Genomic DNA, 15,410 nt, shown 5'->3' with positions numbered 1-15,410 from the left:
TTTGCAACATGTTTCATTACTGCTCCGCTCCTATTAGTCATAGCATGATGATATATAGCCTATAGCACTCCAGGAACAAAGGGCTATCCAACGCAAAAAGATTTTTTCAGTTTGGACCGGTAGTTCCTGATATTAGCCATTACTGCTCCGCTCCTATTGGGTATAGCGTGATGATATATAGCCTATAGTACTCCAGGAATAAAGGGCTATCCAACGCAAAAGAATTTTTCAGTTTGGACCGGTAGTTCCTGAGATGAGCCATTACTGCTCCGCTCCTATTGGGTATAGCGTGATGATACATAGCCTATAGCACTCCACGAACAAAGGGCTATCCAACACAAAAAGATTTTTTCAGTTTGGACCGGTATTTCCTGAGATGAGCCATTACTGCTCCGCTCCTATTGGGTATAGCGTGATGATATATAGCCTATAGCACTCCACGAACAAAGGGCTATCCAACGCAAAAAGAATTTTTCGATTTGGACCGGTAGTTCTTGAGATTAGCGCGTTCAAACAAACAAACAAACAAACAAACTCTTCAGCTTTATATAATAGTATAGATTGTTGTTGGACCCTTGACTTCGGAGGTACATGAGAAAACTCTTAAAATGATGTCACTAACATAAACTTTACCTCAGAACTTTTAACTGGGTGAACCGATTGTGATGATTCTTTTTTTATTTGAAAGCTGGTGCTTCCCGTGTAGTCCCCTATATATTTCATTGTTGTTGAACCCTTAACTTCGGAGATACCTACAACAGAAAACTCTGAAAATGATGTCGAATATGATGTCCTCAACATATACCAATTTTTACTAACACAAAAAAGTTAAAAATATTTTTATTTAATACAACAATTATACTTACCGCCTTCAAAAACCTCTAAAAACCAAAAAAATAATTTAACATTATTTTTATACTGGTTACCAATTTTGGAGTCTTTGCTTAAAAAACTTTCCATCACACCATGCCGAAAACTACATTTTCTATGTAGCAAAGCTTTACATCTAATTAGCATTTGAAATAATTTAGGTATAGCCTATAGGCAATGGGAGTAGGTCCAACAGAATAAAGGCCACAAATTTATTTATATTTTAACTCATAACGTTAATAATTTTTATGGTGGTTCATACCGCATTAGTAAACTGGATAAATAAGGATTTTTTGTTTAGTACCAAATAAGTTTTTAAAATAAATAGCAGTTTTGTCAGTCAGTTCAAAATACCAACTTGATTGAACTTGTATGGGCTATAATATAAATCTTATGTTAGATTTTAAGCAAAATATAATTTTTGATCAAGGAAGTTTACAAAGTACTTACTCAAAAGCAACATAAAAATTCTAATCTCATTCACTAGTCATATTTTAGTTAAATTTTATTTGGGCTGATAAGTGCTTCTTCATTTTAAAAGTCAATAAATCCTTAATAGCATATAATCCTTAATAGCATAGTTCTGGATAGGGCTTCACATGACAAATAGGTTGCCTTTGACCCATCTACATGCTCTTAATGAGAAAACATATTTTCAGTTACCCTGTATAATAAGAAAATTCTCTTGATATTGTATAATTATTTATTTACTAACTAAATAATGTTACTATATACTAATAAAGAACTTTACACAGTTATTTCTTTAAATATTTCAAATACTTCTTTGCATTAAAATCATCTTGAATGTCATCTGTTATTTTGACCTTCTTTTTAGGCTTCCTTTTCTCTAGTCTAGCCTTTCTTTCGTCTTCAGACAATTCAGATAAATCCAAAGGTAACTAAAATTCAAAACAAACGTGTTATGCAGTGTACATGTTAAGTTTTGTAATAGCCAGCAAACAAGTTGGACCAACAAACAAGTTCACGCTATGACAAGGAAAGGCATCCCTTTAGTATTTTTGTGTACTTCACTCACATACAAAAAATATACACCACCATGCGGTAGTGTGCTTATTCTAGGGTAGCTACTGGTTTACTCAAATTCATGACTTGCTCTGACAGATGGACAAGAATTACATAAAATGCTTGATATCAGACAAATCTGTCAACAGTAGGTACAATGTTATTACCAAACATTGGCAGGTACGCAAACCGCGTCTTTCCAAAAGGAATAGAAGTAGGTAGGTAACTTTTAAGAAAAAAATTCACAATCTAGTGACAGTAGGCGATTGGTGGCTATAATATATTTTGTTACAGAAATTAAAATCAAACCTTTATTATTCGCCTGGGTTCATGATATCTGATATTTATTGAAGATCCATCAGAAAGAACGACTATAGTGGGATACATTCTTGTATAAATATCTCTGTGAACCTTTGTAATACTAGCCACATTGTTGTTTAGGTATCTTCTGAAGGTTTGACAAAATACTGGTAATGTATTATTAACAAACAAAGCAGTATTTAACATTTCTATGGAAATTATTTGTGTCTGCCTTAGAAATTATATGGTCCAGATGCACTATACAGTTTTATGTTCTTTCGTTTTAGGTTTGAGTTGAGTTGAGTTTAGTGCAAAATCATTAATGTTTAGTGGTTATTTTAGGGATGTCGATATCGACATCGACATGCGATACATTTTTAATAACATCGATATTTCCATATGCGGACACGGACAATAAGGTTGAATTATAAGGGACAATTGTTTGTAATAGAACACTGTTTCATACAGGATTCGCTGCGGTCTAAATTACGATTCTGAATAATGCTCGACCTAAAAATATGGAGAATATGGAAACTGGGAATCCCTTACTGGCAATTCATGGCAACACTGCAGGAGGTAAAGGGCGCTCCCTCAGAACAAGAACAAGCATAGAAGGAATCTAAATTACCCTCATATACTTATCCTTTTTTTTCAAATAGGCCAAAACCGTTGAAAAGAACGAGACAAATATTATGTTGCTAAAGTCGGCATGCGTACACTTTAAAATTATCAAATGGTTACCTTTGGTCCTCTTTATGATGCCGAATTAAAAGCAAATAAAATGTCAAAAGTTCCAACTTGCCAACCTCAAAACAATGTCACAAACGCGCCCACACAATTTAGTTACGTTATACTTCAGCGCGTGCTTTTCAAAAGTGGCTACATGTTTTGTAATATTTTTGTTGTTAATTTTAATAAATACACAGTGCTGTTTAAGTATAATATAGCCCTAAGAACAAGCAATGGCCTGCGTTATTGTGGGGTGTAAATCTCATTCTTCTCGTAAAGAAAATGAAACTGAAATCATCAGCTTCCATCGGTGAGTAAACAAAAAACCTAATATTTTTGCTTAAACCCTGTACATAAGTGCAAAAAGTATTATTAATTAATCTTTATTATGCTGTAGTCATATTATAATCTGCTGTTGGCCATTCGATACAGTAATTATTAAGTATTTTTCATTTTTACCAATTTACGTAGTCGTGTTCAATAGTGTTGTGCTGCATATTCTGTTGATAACATAGATGTTAGTATATTGTAGTTTACTATTTTGCATAAATTGCCTTTTACTTTCAATATACAATGGTGTAGTGGTAAAAGCCACTTGGAAACCGTGCGCGAAGGCTGGGGGTTAAGGAAAGTATCTGATTTTCATAGTGTGTTTCAGACAATGTGTTTCATTGCAGATTCCCCACAGATGATGCTATGAGGCAAATATGGATCGTTGCCATAGCTCGTCCCAATTGGCATTGGAAAAACAGCACCGTGTTTGCTCTAAGCATTTCGACAAAGTTTTATTAACATTTAAATAAGTTATCAAACATATGTGACATGAATGATACCGCTGTGTTTTAATTTTACTGTCCCATTTAAGTAGCTTCTGTCAAATCACACCTCTTGGGTATCTTTTAATCCCTAAGAAAGTCAGAAAAGAACAGAAGGCGTACTGGCTTTCTCCTTTAAAACGAAATTCCGGCCGATTTCTTGTTTGTTACTTACAGCGGTTTCCAATCCTTCCGAAATTTCTAACATTTTCTCAATTTAATAATCTAAATGCTTGACCATTTTGTTTGAATGACGTTTCGGAAGGCATCAAACTGCTGTAAATAGCAAATGAAAATTAGACAAAATTTAGCTCGGAGAAAGCCGGTAGTTCTATAGTTTATTGTAATTTAACAGTTTCTTAACGAGTGCTTTTATATATCCAGACTTCTTTTGGTACTTGAATACCAAATCAGGGTCTTGATATCTTTTTTTTAGCCTTCATATAAATAGCAATTTCCAACGGTTTGTAGTTGACTGACCGAAAAGTGTTTATTTTAGCAGGTCTGTGAATTTACCATAGCCGATAGACAAAGTATCTATCGATATCGATAAGATATCAGAAGGGATCGCAACACAATTAAATTTCTTGCTGTCTAAGACAGAGTACACTCAAATGTCATAGTGTTACTTCTATGCTTGTTCTTATTCTGAGGGCGCTCCACAGGGCTTTCAACTTAGGGATTTTCTCCCTAAATTTAGGGGAATGGTTTGGGCATTCTTATAGAATAAATATTTTTATGAATATTTTTTATATGTATTTTTGCAATAATATTTATGTTTTGATCAGGCGATAAATTATTTCTTGTTAAAAAGAATGAGAAGTTATATAAAAATCAAGTTTTATCTGTTTTACTAGGGAAATAGGAATTATTATACACAAAAAAATGACCATTACACTATGTGGTGACCACACGCCAGTTACTTTACAAAGTTATTGAAACCTTCCTTGCAATTGTTTTATTAATTATGTAATTAATTATACTACTATAAAGATACAAACTCAAAAAATAAGAGGATGCGTCTTTTTTAACTATTTTAAAATTATGAGTTCCATTTAGATTTAGATCGAAGAAATAATTATTTTAAACATGTCAAAAAAATAACTATTACTGCTTTAAAACAAAACGCAAATAATTAAGGCGATACCTCAAGGTCCATTTTCATACATTTTGTTTCACCTTTAACTGGGTAACTAAACAAGTATTGGCAAGTAAAGAATTTAAATTCACGTCTAGTTAGTGATTAGTTCTCGCAGTTGAAAGAAAAACGTAAAAATAATTAATAATCATGGATATTTCGGCCTTTAAAATTTAATATGACGAAATTAGTAACCCAAACAGTAGTCATTCTGTCCATTTTCATACATTTTGTAGGTGAAACAAAATGTATGAAAATGGACCTTGAGGTATCGCCTTAAGAGCTGGATCCGCAATGAACCGATTATTTTAGAATAATCTATATTCAATACATTTGCATTTGACGATACTGTATTATTTTAATTTTATCATTGCAAAATTAAATTATTTAACAAATACATTATTGGTACAAGTTGACTATACTTATGAATAGTAACTAATTAGAATACTTACGACAGACAATATGTTTAAGAATTTATATTTGAAGAAAAGACATTCGTAAGACTAGGCAGTATGGTCCAAAGACTATTGCTTATTCTCTAAGGACGAATAAAAAAAAACTGTGGACAAAAGTCAACACTGAACCCACGTAAAAGTCTTTGCGTAAAAGTGACTGTCGTTAGTGCCTTTTTAAATTAAATAAACAGCAATAAACTTTATTTGTGAATTAAGTTGCGTATTTATAACTAAGAGTAATACATTTTTTTGTCATTTTAGTTAAATAATGACATTGGATAACCTTTAAACCATCTTACGTAAGACTACACAAAATGGGCAATAGCGTATCAGCCGAGGCTGGTGTCAAAATACCGAATGTCGAAAATAACTCGAACCCCCCACCGGAATGTCCGATGCACAATAAGGCTCAACAAACTACTAAAAATGTTTCGGAGTGCCCTGTACAGCATGGGAATGACGTCAATCCATTTAATATGGTGAGTAATCTTGTAAGCACACCGTTAGAACTATAGTCAGTATAGCCCTCCCAAGATTTCCAGGCCGACTTTGTTCATTTTCACCATTCATGTATATTTTTTTGATTTAGATAATTCTTGGTGTAAGGATTTCATAATATACTGGAGCAATGTATGTTTAGTCAATGTGAAAAAATGTATGCCTTATTTTATTTTGCGAATTACCTGTTATTTGTTAATGTGATGAGAATATGTAAAATATATAATTAGTATAAACATAAACCACAATGATTCCTTATGCATAACATATCACAATTATTGTAAATACTTACATACAAAATATATTAAAAAAATACCAATATGTCATTGTTTAATTGAAATTTTAGATGCCTCCACCAAACCAACAGCCTGCACCAGATCAGCCATTCCCTCTTCCTACACAGCGTCAAGTTTCATCTATTCCCCGTGCCATGCCAGATGGCTCTACTGAGTTCTGGGTATATCCTAGCCAGCAGATGTTCTGGAATGCTATGCTCGCGGAAAGGCTGGCGTTGGAAAGATGAAGATATCCACCCAAAAGATATGGATGACATCATCAAGATTCATAATGCCAACAATGAACAGGTTACCTTAATAATATTATCAATCCTGTAAAATTAATCAGTGGTAGGATATTGGGAAGTAGGTGAATAGTTAAAGGGTAATCTCCAATAAGTACACCATGTGGCTTTTATATTAGAAACTAACACCTACACATCCCTACTTGTATACCACTGTTTTATTTTGGTGTTAAAGGTAGTAGAATACTGAAATAACTGGGCTGTTTAAAATCGGGTTGACAAATACTGTGTCTGTTCTTTGGAGGGGATCTCAGTATTATAAATTTGTGTATAGTATCCTTAATGAGTATGCATGGTGTTTGCTATGCCGCAATTGTCTTGCTTGTCTTTTCACAGGATGCAAGATTGAATAGTGCACTTTTTATTGCACCATAGCAATCACATTCATTCCTGCAAAAATATTAAGACCATAAATAAGAAATAATTTAATTCTTCCACAATAGTGAACTCCTGGTTATATGAATTTAATGGCATTTTTGTGTTCTAGGCATGGCAAGAAGTACTGAAGTGGGAAGCTTTGCATGCAAAGGAATGCGGTCATCCCCGACTAAAGAGTTTTGGTGGTTTGGCTACAAAATACAGCCCTAGGGCCAAAATCCGCTCTTGGCTTGGGTAATTGTTTTTTTTTTATATAATAATAAGTAATAATATCAGCCCTGTATTATATACTATCAAGTGATGTGCCGAATATCCGCATTCGATCCACGGATATCCATTAATTTTATTAATTTTCTATACATAGATTAAATTCCACACAGGGATATTTTAAAATGACTTTGTAATCAAATATTTAAATATTATAAAAACTTATAAGATTTATAATGAAAATACCAACTTAATCTTCGTAACATTTTACATTCTAATTACCTATGATTATTCTAATTAAGATAACAAATACTGCACGCCACATAGTATTTATATTAACTTAAAAATACAGTGGCAACTGTGTGAACTGAAAAAAAAAATATACCTAAGTCATAATTGAATTTAAGTACTTAATGTTAAATTGTACTAAAAGAGTACCGTAACAGCTTTACAATAAAAGAATTAACCGTGCAACGCAAGTCGAGTCATGTCCTGCCCTATCTGTCGACGTCAACCATGATAGTCAAATGCACCAACAACCATTGTGTAACAAAGTTAGGACTCGTATCTCGACATTTACATCATATTGTAATCGTAAATGAATTTTGTCAAAAAATTAAATAGAAGTAAAATGTTTTTAATATGTTGTTTTCAGATATGAACTTCCTTTCGACCGTCATGACTGGATTGTGGATAGATGTGGCAAAGAAGTCCGTTACGTTATCGACTATTACGATGGTGGAGAGATTGATAACAAATATCAATTTGCTCTACTTGATGTGAGGCCTGCCCTAGATTCTTTTGAAAATGTCTGGGACAGAATGAGAGTTATGTACATGAGGTATCGCTATGAACTGCTTGGTAGCAAACAAAATAAAGAATTGACTAACTGAGCATTTTGTACAAATTGTAGATGTATCTTGTTAATTTGTTCAAATGTTTGTTAAATCTTAATATTAGTGATAAATATTGTTGAGTGGGGTTTTTCTGTCGGCAAAATTTGTCACTTTAGAAACTCTTTGTGATGTTCCTTTGAATTATTTTGATTTCATAATTATTTATTTATGTTCACCCACCAATAATCTCATGTCATATAATAGATATTCATTAGAAATAAACACTAATAAGTAACCTGTGGAAATTGAGAATTACTGTTTTATTAACACAGTAGACTTACCTCTCAAAAATAATTGTAATTCTAGAAAATATTGTGAAGAATAAATGTAGACAAATAAATAAAGACAGAACATTATGATTTATTCATTTACATTATGTAATTCCATAGGGAATATAGTATTATTATCCTGTTTATTGTAAATAATACCAGTCACTCCACAAAGCTTAGTTATCTATGTTCAAAAGTGGATTGCTTGATGACATTCCTTTACATTCATTCTTGAAAATTTCAACTTGCTGCTCAATATATTCTTCAAAGTTGCTATATGGACAGGCTGATAACACCTTAAATTTCGGTTTTCCTTTATTACAGTGATAAACAGATCTAAGGGTTAAAATTGGAGGTTTTTCTGGAAAGGTCCCTGAAATGTATATAGTAGTTGTAGGTACAAAATGTAACATTTAAAAATTAAATAAATATGTTATGACTTGCCTATGTCTATTTGTAAAATCCAATGGAAATCATTGATTTCGAATAAAAATGCTGCATTATTAGCATCATATTCCAGGATACCACCTTCATATTTAACAATTAATTGTGCAAGTAAATCTCTCTTTAATTTTTCATTGTTTAGTAAATCCTGTATCTGAAAAATAATTACAAATATTATTGTTATTTATGATGTTAAAATCCAACGCAAACTTAATTGGTCTGAGGACTAAAGTTGAAGCCAATTTTAATACCATAAAAAAATGTTTGTAAGCAAGTAAGCATAAGATTTTTTATTTTTGTTTATACCTTATTGTTTAGCAATTCCGTGACCATTGGCACATAATCCATTAAAACACCAGATTGATGCATTCTAAAATAGTAAAACAATGGTTGTGTTATGGAGTTTGTATATTATACAAGTTCCACAAAATCTGTGTTGATTTTGGGATTTTAAAGTATTAAAGGATATTTTAAAGGGAGGTCTACACAACAGACGTGCATTGATTAAAACAAAATAGACTATGTGTTGTCGCGCAGCTGTAGAAATCTGAAGTCTGATTGCCTTTTTCATAACACGCCTATGGTGCCACAGTGGCGTTGCACGCTTTAACAGGTGTTGAGATTGCAGATTACTTAAAGGTTAATACAGCTAACTGCCGTTTTCAGTCGTGCGCTTGGTCTCCACACCGAATGAACGCCTGTACACGGGGGGACATTTGCCGCGGCTCTAGGCGCACCGTCCAGTGTGTATACCTCATTGTTGTAATTACATATTGAGCCCTATGATGGCTCGCTAATGTTTCCTGAACTTCTCCCCTTCGCCCATCCTAAGACAGTTCCTTTTCCTCCCCCACATTTCCCTTTCCCAGATATTCCCTCCCCGCTTTCCTCCAGGGCCCTGCATTCGCTAAGCCGGGGGATTCCAGTATCCCATTCACAGGTTTCCTCTGGTGATGATTGAAGGGTCCATTAAAAAAAAACTGCCGTTTTCAATAATGTCAGTCGGGGGAAGTGTGCCATAAAATTTTCATAGCTGGATTCAATGCAAAATAATTTCTTTTTGTGCTGACTTAACAATGTTATTTTATTAATTTTAATTTTATTATTTGGTATTTTGTGGTAATAACCTATAGCCATTCAAGGAAATCGGACCATAAATTAATAATATTTTGCTCAAAGTAAAAAAAAAAGGTAGTAGGCGCACTTGCCTCCGGAAATGCGGTAAGTGCGCCTGTGTGAAAAAAAACGCCAATATGAAACATTATACAGGAAACTCATTTTAGTCCATAGAGAAATAAGTTTTACTCGCATTGCTCTTGGATAATTTTTAATCACTCAATATTAAACAAACTATGGCTGTCAAATCAAATTCGGGGTAAGTACGCCATATATTTGTAAATCAGGGCTTCAAAACATTTTACAATTTTTTTTGCTATATTTAGGTATTAATATTAGATTTTTGTGTGCGGATATGTTGGAATAAAAAAATGGTAGCCCTAATACAAAAACCATTTCATTTCTAAAAACTAAAAAAAAAAAAAACATACAAATATGTAGGAATTAACAATTTTGAATGCGTTATAACTCAATTACTTAGAATTTGGCCTTATGACATTTGATATGTTTTAGCTGCATTATACCCAGATAACGTGCCTAACCGAACAGTTGCAACCTCTTCACGTAAAGTTGCTCTAGACCAAGGTATTTCAGTTTTTCTTTTGTAAAAACGAATTAACTAATACGCCCTTTTATTCAAGTCGGCTTAAAACAAAATACCTTGAGTACAAAAAATTATGCTGTTAAGTATAACATTTTAATAATAATAATTCATATTAATAAAACATATTCTCGAAAAAGGTTGGTTATATATGGATCAGGGGCAAGTGCGCCGTACGACTATTAACTGTGGCGCACTTGCCTTACTCGACAATTTTGAGGTAAGTTTTTTCGCATTGCTAATAAATTCTTTATTTTAGTATCTATATATATAAAAATCAATTGCTGTTCGTTAGTCTCGCTAAAACTCGAGAACGGCTGAACGGATTTATCTTATCTTGGTCTTGAATTATTCGTGGAGGTCTAGGGAAGATTTAAAAGGTGAGAAAAATTCGAATAATTGCCGGGAAAATCCTCAAAACAGCATTTTTCTATTTCCCATACAAACGTTTTCTAACTAATACGTAGAGTCAATTTGAGCTTTATTGCTATAGTATAAAGTTCACTGTTGTCTAAGCAATGTAGGTGTGTTCCTAACATCAAAGCAGTGTGCGTTGGAGCACAGAATATAATAATGTAATGTCGCGTTCTGAAACTCAACAAAAGTGATATCGCGGACCCGACTAAATTGAACAGTCACAAAATTTAATATATCATTAGTTATTTGGTTGGCTTCACGATATTATTTCTTTTGTTTTACTTTAAAATGCATGTTTTCGTTATGGACAATTTTTGAGCTACTTTTGCATATCTATACTTATAATAAATCTGTAGAGAGGTCAATTTTGTACATGAAATATATTTCCAAAATAACTGGGGGTGATTAGGGATCAATACTGATGCCAAAAATGCAATTAGTAAAATTTTTGTCTGTCTGTCTGTATAACCGTTATAGAAACAAAAACTACTCGACGGATTTTAACTTAACTTGGTACAATTATTTTTCATACTCCTGAGCTGGTTATAGTATACTTTTCATCACGCTGCAATTAATAGGAGCAGAGCAGTGATGGAAAATGTTGGGAAAACGGGAGAAGTTACTCCATTTTTTAAGCTTCCGTCATTTCGTGTGCAACCTTAATGGTTAAAAGTTCCTTCGATTTCACCAGGATCCCATCATCAGACCTTGACCGGACAATCGGACCACCTGCATACCACCATAAATTAAAAAAACATCCCGACAAATTGAGCACCTTCTCCATTTTTGAAACCCGAAATCCACGCGGGCGAAGCTGCGGGCGGAAGCTAGTATATAAATAAAATTCAGGCAGGAAGTTAAAATAAAAGATTTAAACTATGTATTCACCTTACTGGTTTACAGAAATATGTTAAATATCTTGAAATATTTGATGTTATCTTTCACGGGGTCATCTCTGTTTACAGGGCTAAATGACACTTAAAATAAAATGGCGAATAAATCGTATTAAAATGAACAGAGCCATTTATGTTTTTTAGTGGAACTGTATTTCAGTTAGTAGCATAGATATAAGATTGCGGTAATTGTATATCATCAATAGTTTTAGATTTTTTTAGGGCAGGTGCACTTACCCCGTCGCCGCACTTGCCCTCCCTGACCTTAAATGATTCCCATCGCTTTTATCGTCCATTTATTGGATGTAGATACGCAAAATGGATCCAGCCACAAAATGACTTTTGAAATATTGAAGATTGAAGTTTAAATCGTATTTTTGCCCATTAATATTTCATTTTATATTTTGTTAATAGTAAGTTCAAATTAACATATTTTGACTAAGATGTTTTTACTAATCGAAAATATAGACTAGAAGTAATTTGGCATACTCGGCTCATTTTCGACTATACTGTGGGCTGGATCCTCTTTGCGTATCTACATCCAATTGTGAAAATGAACCAATCAGAACAAAGTTTGTGACACGCTTACAACTTACTTTTTTCTTAGTTTATTGTTATTCTTGGGATCTTATTTAAAAAGAAGATTAAAATAAATTAGACAATTATTGAAAATGCAACCATAAATCATGGGCTTTTTTCTGTTCAAGACCAATATAACAGTCATTTTAGTTGTTAAAATACAATTATTTCATTAAGGTATTGTGCACAATCTGAAAAGGTTCCTCAATTAACATATATTATTATAAAAGTTTGACATATTATACACATGAAAAACTATTTAATAGAACTAAAAAAGTTATTATAATTATATACTTGGCATACTTACTGTGGCAAAGATATATTTCCAAGGGATTTAGTGAGTTGTGGTGAAAGTATTAGTTCTGCATTAGTTGAGTTTGGATACCTTACCAATAGCAGGGCTGTATCAATACCAGGATTCTCCTCAATTCTAAAATAACAAAAATGTGTAAAGGTGATTTTTTGATTTACACTAATAAAAAAGTATGCACCTCAATTGTATAAACAACACATACAATAGTACAAAACCTAAATAAAATACATTGGAATTTATTAAAGGCTCCATTTATATATTTGCTACTGCACCATGTTTGCTGAATAAAAGCTAGAAATAAATGCATCTTTTGAAATTCATAGTAAGGAATGTTTTTTTAACCACTGTGCTTACACTGGCCCTGGTGAGATAATAAATGTACATGTTTACAATTCCATTAATTAGAATATCCTTTATGTCAGAACAGTTTACATAATTTATTTTGATACAAAATATCTGGAGTATACTTACATCCATTAAGTTATTCTTAATTAAACTTTTGGTCAGGCTATTCTCATGTGTCATCTCATAATAAACTAAGTGGGAAGAGCTCTAAATACTATATAGAAAATAGGTAGTGTTATCATACCCTTCACTATATAATTCAGGTAGTCTTGAAGTGTCAACCTTGAGTCGGATGAGAAACTCAACAATGTGGTTTCCAACCCATACTTCCACATCATATTCTGAAGTCAACGCATCACCAAGAAGTGCAGTGTATTCAAAATAAGCACGTGAACTCTCATCTTCATGTAACTTTTTCACCTGGAACAAGCATATTTATATGAAATAAAATATTTGTATATTAATATGAAATAAGTATAGGATATTTATGTATGGTGTATTTAAGCAAAAGGCCAATTATGTAAAAACATAAAATGTTAAAATACAATTTAATTGTTTAATCATCAATAAAACAATATTGTGGGTTGACATACCTGGTGGATTTTGTAAAGGTTAACCAATTCTGATACAACATTACTTAATGCCCTAGGATCACATTCATTCCATTTTGCAAGGCTTGGTACTTTACTCTCCAAAAATTCATCATCAATATTAGAAAGAAAACTATCATCATCAAATCTAAAATCAGGTGCAAACCATGGTGTTGATGAATCAAATAATATATCCCATTTTAATTTTTTGGAACAATATGGCAAAATAACGCGAAATTGGCTTTCTGATCCATCTGGTGAACATGATATTCTTTCAAAATCCACTTTCGTTTTGCATAGACCTGATGAATAAATAAATTTACATGTTTTAATGAAGAAAACGCAATAACTAATGTGTAGGTACGGGAACTTACCGAGTTTTAAATCTTGATACATATTTTGAACATAAGGCCGAAAAACCGGCGATAAATCATTTAGAATTCCGCAGTTTTCAGTACCCATCGCAAATATTTTTATAATTTCTATTCAAATCAGCACTGTTTTTCAGAAATCCATTTATACGTAGGTAATTGGCTGTTATTACTAAATATTACTGATTTATTAATAATTCTAATAAAGTAATATTGAAATAATAAAAACTGGGTTGTGATGCTTATTTTGTGAAAATATTTTTGTACAGCAAAAACAAGGAGAACATAGAGTAAGTAATATACTACGTAAGAAGGAGAATTCAGACAAAATAGGAATTACGAAATGTCAAATGCATCAGAGACCAATAAAATCACAGACCAATAAACTAGAAATAAAATTAACCATTTCATAATTTTAAAGTGTACGCAAGCCGACCTAGCAACATAATATTTGTCTCGTTCTTTTCAACGGTTTTGGCCTATTTGAAAAAAAAGGATAAGTATATGAGGGTAATTTAGATTCCTTCTATGCTTGTTCTTGTTCTGAGAATAAAATGCATTACAAAATGTCAGTGTTACCAACTCTCAGAAATATTTATCCCTAACTCTAAGGCAAAATCCCTTAAAACTGTCTCAATTATTTGAAAATCCCCCTAAAACTAATATTTAATCAAAATTAAATAAGTAATATTCAGTAATATTTGTTAATGCTTTTTATTTATAAATTAACTAATACATTAAAAATTATGTCAGTTTCTTCTGAAGAGTTAAAATTTTTAAAATCATAAGGCGCGTTGGGGTAATATCGTAGGAGGTGTAACATCGTATAAATCAAATAACTTGCAATTGTGTTATAATTTTTGTTTTTAGACAACACTACCTGAGACCCCATTTTGTTCCCTACGTTCCACTATTTCACATAAATGATTCCGTCAAGTAAATAATGTTTACGGTGCTAACAAACAGAATATCGGCATTTCGTCGTTCCCTGGCAGATCCGGATTAACCCCATGCAAGAATTTGCCTAATTGTAATTTAGTATTTACTGTTTTAAATTAATTTAGTAGTTGTATAGTATCAAAAGGAAATAAATATTGTGACTTGTTTATTCACATTTGTCGAAACACCTATATTCCCCGAGATCCGATCTTTACGCATACAATTATTTGTCGTTAAAGAACGGATAAAAATCGTTCGATCTAGCACTTGTAAAATATTGCAAGTTTGTGTCCAAATTGACAAACGAATTCAGTAATTATGTAATTTTTTTTAGCTCAGGTGAATGATTAATTTTGTTTATTAGTTATTTATTTCCATGTGTATGTACTATTTCTTCGAATATTTTTATAAATATCTACCGTGTCAATCATGAGGGGTAAGATCGTATGCCTAGAACTATTATAAAAACAAAGTTCGCTTCTTAAAATCTCTTACGCAATTTATAAATTTTTTTGAATGTTTATAAATGACTATCTAGATCAAAATATACTCTTTTTATGGATTTTAGCATCCCTTCAACATAAACGGTTTTAGAGAGTAGTCCGAACTATACCTGTCAAGGTCCTATCTTTCTCACACATTTC

The 15,410-nt window shown here is 32.4% G+C and overlaps 3 protein-coding genes across 3 annotated transcripts; 1 reads left to right on the top strand and 2 right to left on the bottom strand.

Annotated features, from left to right (window-relative positions):
- Nucleotides 1-1,558: 1,558 nt before the first annotated feature.
- LOC115453348 (39S ribosomal protein L55, mitochondrial) lies at nt 1,559-2,533 on the bottom strand. The gene is made up of 2 exons (XM_030182048.2): nt 2,203-2,533; nt 1,559-1,769 (listed from the first exon to the last, which is right to left on the bottom strand). Exons 1-2 carry the CDS (start codon nt 2,398-2,400, stop codon nt 1,626-1,628), a joined length of 342 nt encoding a protein of 113 aa, XP_030037908.1. The 5' UTR covers nt 2,401-2,533; the 3' UTR covers nt 1,559-1,625.
- Nucleotides 2,534-5,351: 2,818 nt separating this feature from the next.
- Nucleotides 5,352-8,242, top strand: LOC115453346 (cytochrome c-type heme lyase). The gene is given in 6 exon segments (XM_030182047.2): nt 5,352-5,492; nt 5,592-5,809; nt 6,175-6,324; nt 6,326-6,412; nt 6,896-7,020; nt 7,649-8,242. Coding segments are annotated over 5 exon segments (765 nt in total). The 5' UTR covers nt 5,352-5,492; nt 5,592-5,644; the 3' UTR covers nt 7,887-8,242.
- Nucleotides 8,230-14,178, bottom strand: LOC115453345 (BRISC and BRCA1-A complex member 2). Its single transcript, XM_030182046.2, has 7 exons — nt 13,831-14,178; nt 13,460-13,758; nt 13,111-13,286; nt 12,516-12,638; nt 8,909-8,972; nt 8,603-8,756; nt 8,230-8,531 (listed from the first exon to the last, which is right to left on the bottom strand). The coding sequence occupies exons 1-7, from the start codon at nt 13,916-13,918 to the stop codon at nt 8,335-8,337; spliced, it is 1,101 nt and encodes a 366-aa protein (XP_030037906.1). The 5' UTR covers nt 13,919-14,178; the 3' UTR covers nt 8,230-8,334.
- Nucleotides 14,179-15,410: the final 1,232 nt, after the last annotated feature.

Source organism: Manduca sexta, chromosome 26, assembly GCF_014839805.1.
Source record: "Manduca sexta isolate Smith_Timp_Sample1 chromosome 26, JHU_Msex_v1.0, whole genome shotgun sequence".
Classification (NCBI taxonomy): domain Eukaryota; kingdom Metazoa; phylum Arthropoda; class Insecta; order Lepidoptera; family Sphingidae; genus Manduca; species Manduca sexta.
The sequence above is the reverse complement of the archived record's forward strand: the minus strand, read 5'-3'. Positions and strand labels throughout refer to the sequence as shown.

What these genes read in the sequence shown, in the direction of transcription:
- LOC115453348 (XM_030182048.2), bottom strand. Translation starts at nt 2,400, where the DNA reads ATGTTAAATACTGCTTTGTTTGTTAATAATACATTACCAGTATTTTGT. An exon ending in AACCCAGGCGAATAATAAAG is followed by an intron (nt 1,770 to 2,202) that starts GTTTGATTTTAA and finishes TTTGAATTTTAG; the next exon opens with TTACCTTTGGATTTATCTGA.
- LOC115453345 (XM_030182046.2), bottom strand. Translation starts at nt 13,918, where the DNA reads ATGGGTACTGAAAACTGCGGAATTCTAAATGATTTATCGCCGGTTTTT. An exon ending in GTATCAAGATTTAAAACTCG is followed by an intron (nt 13,759 to 13,830) that starts GTAAGTTCCCGT and finishes TTTATTCATCAG; the next exon opens with GTCTATGCAAAACGAAAGTG. An exon ending in CCTGAATTATATAGTGAAGG is followed by an intron (nt 12,639 to 13,110) that starts GTATGATAACAC and finishes TTGTTATTTTAG; the next exon opens with AATTGAGGAGAATCCTGGTA.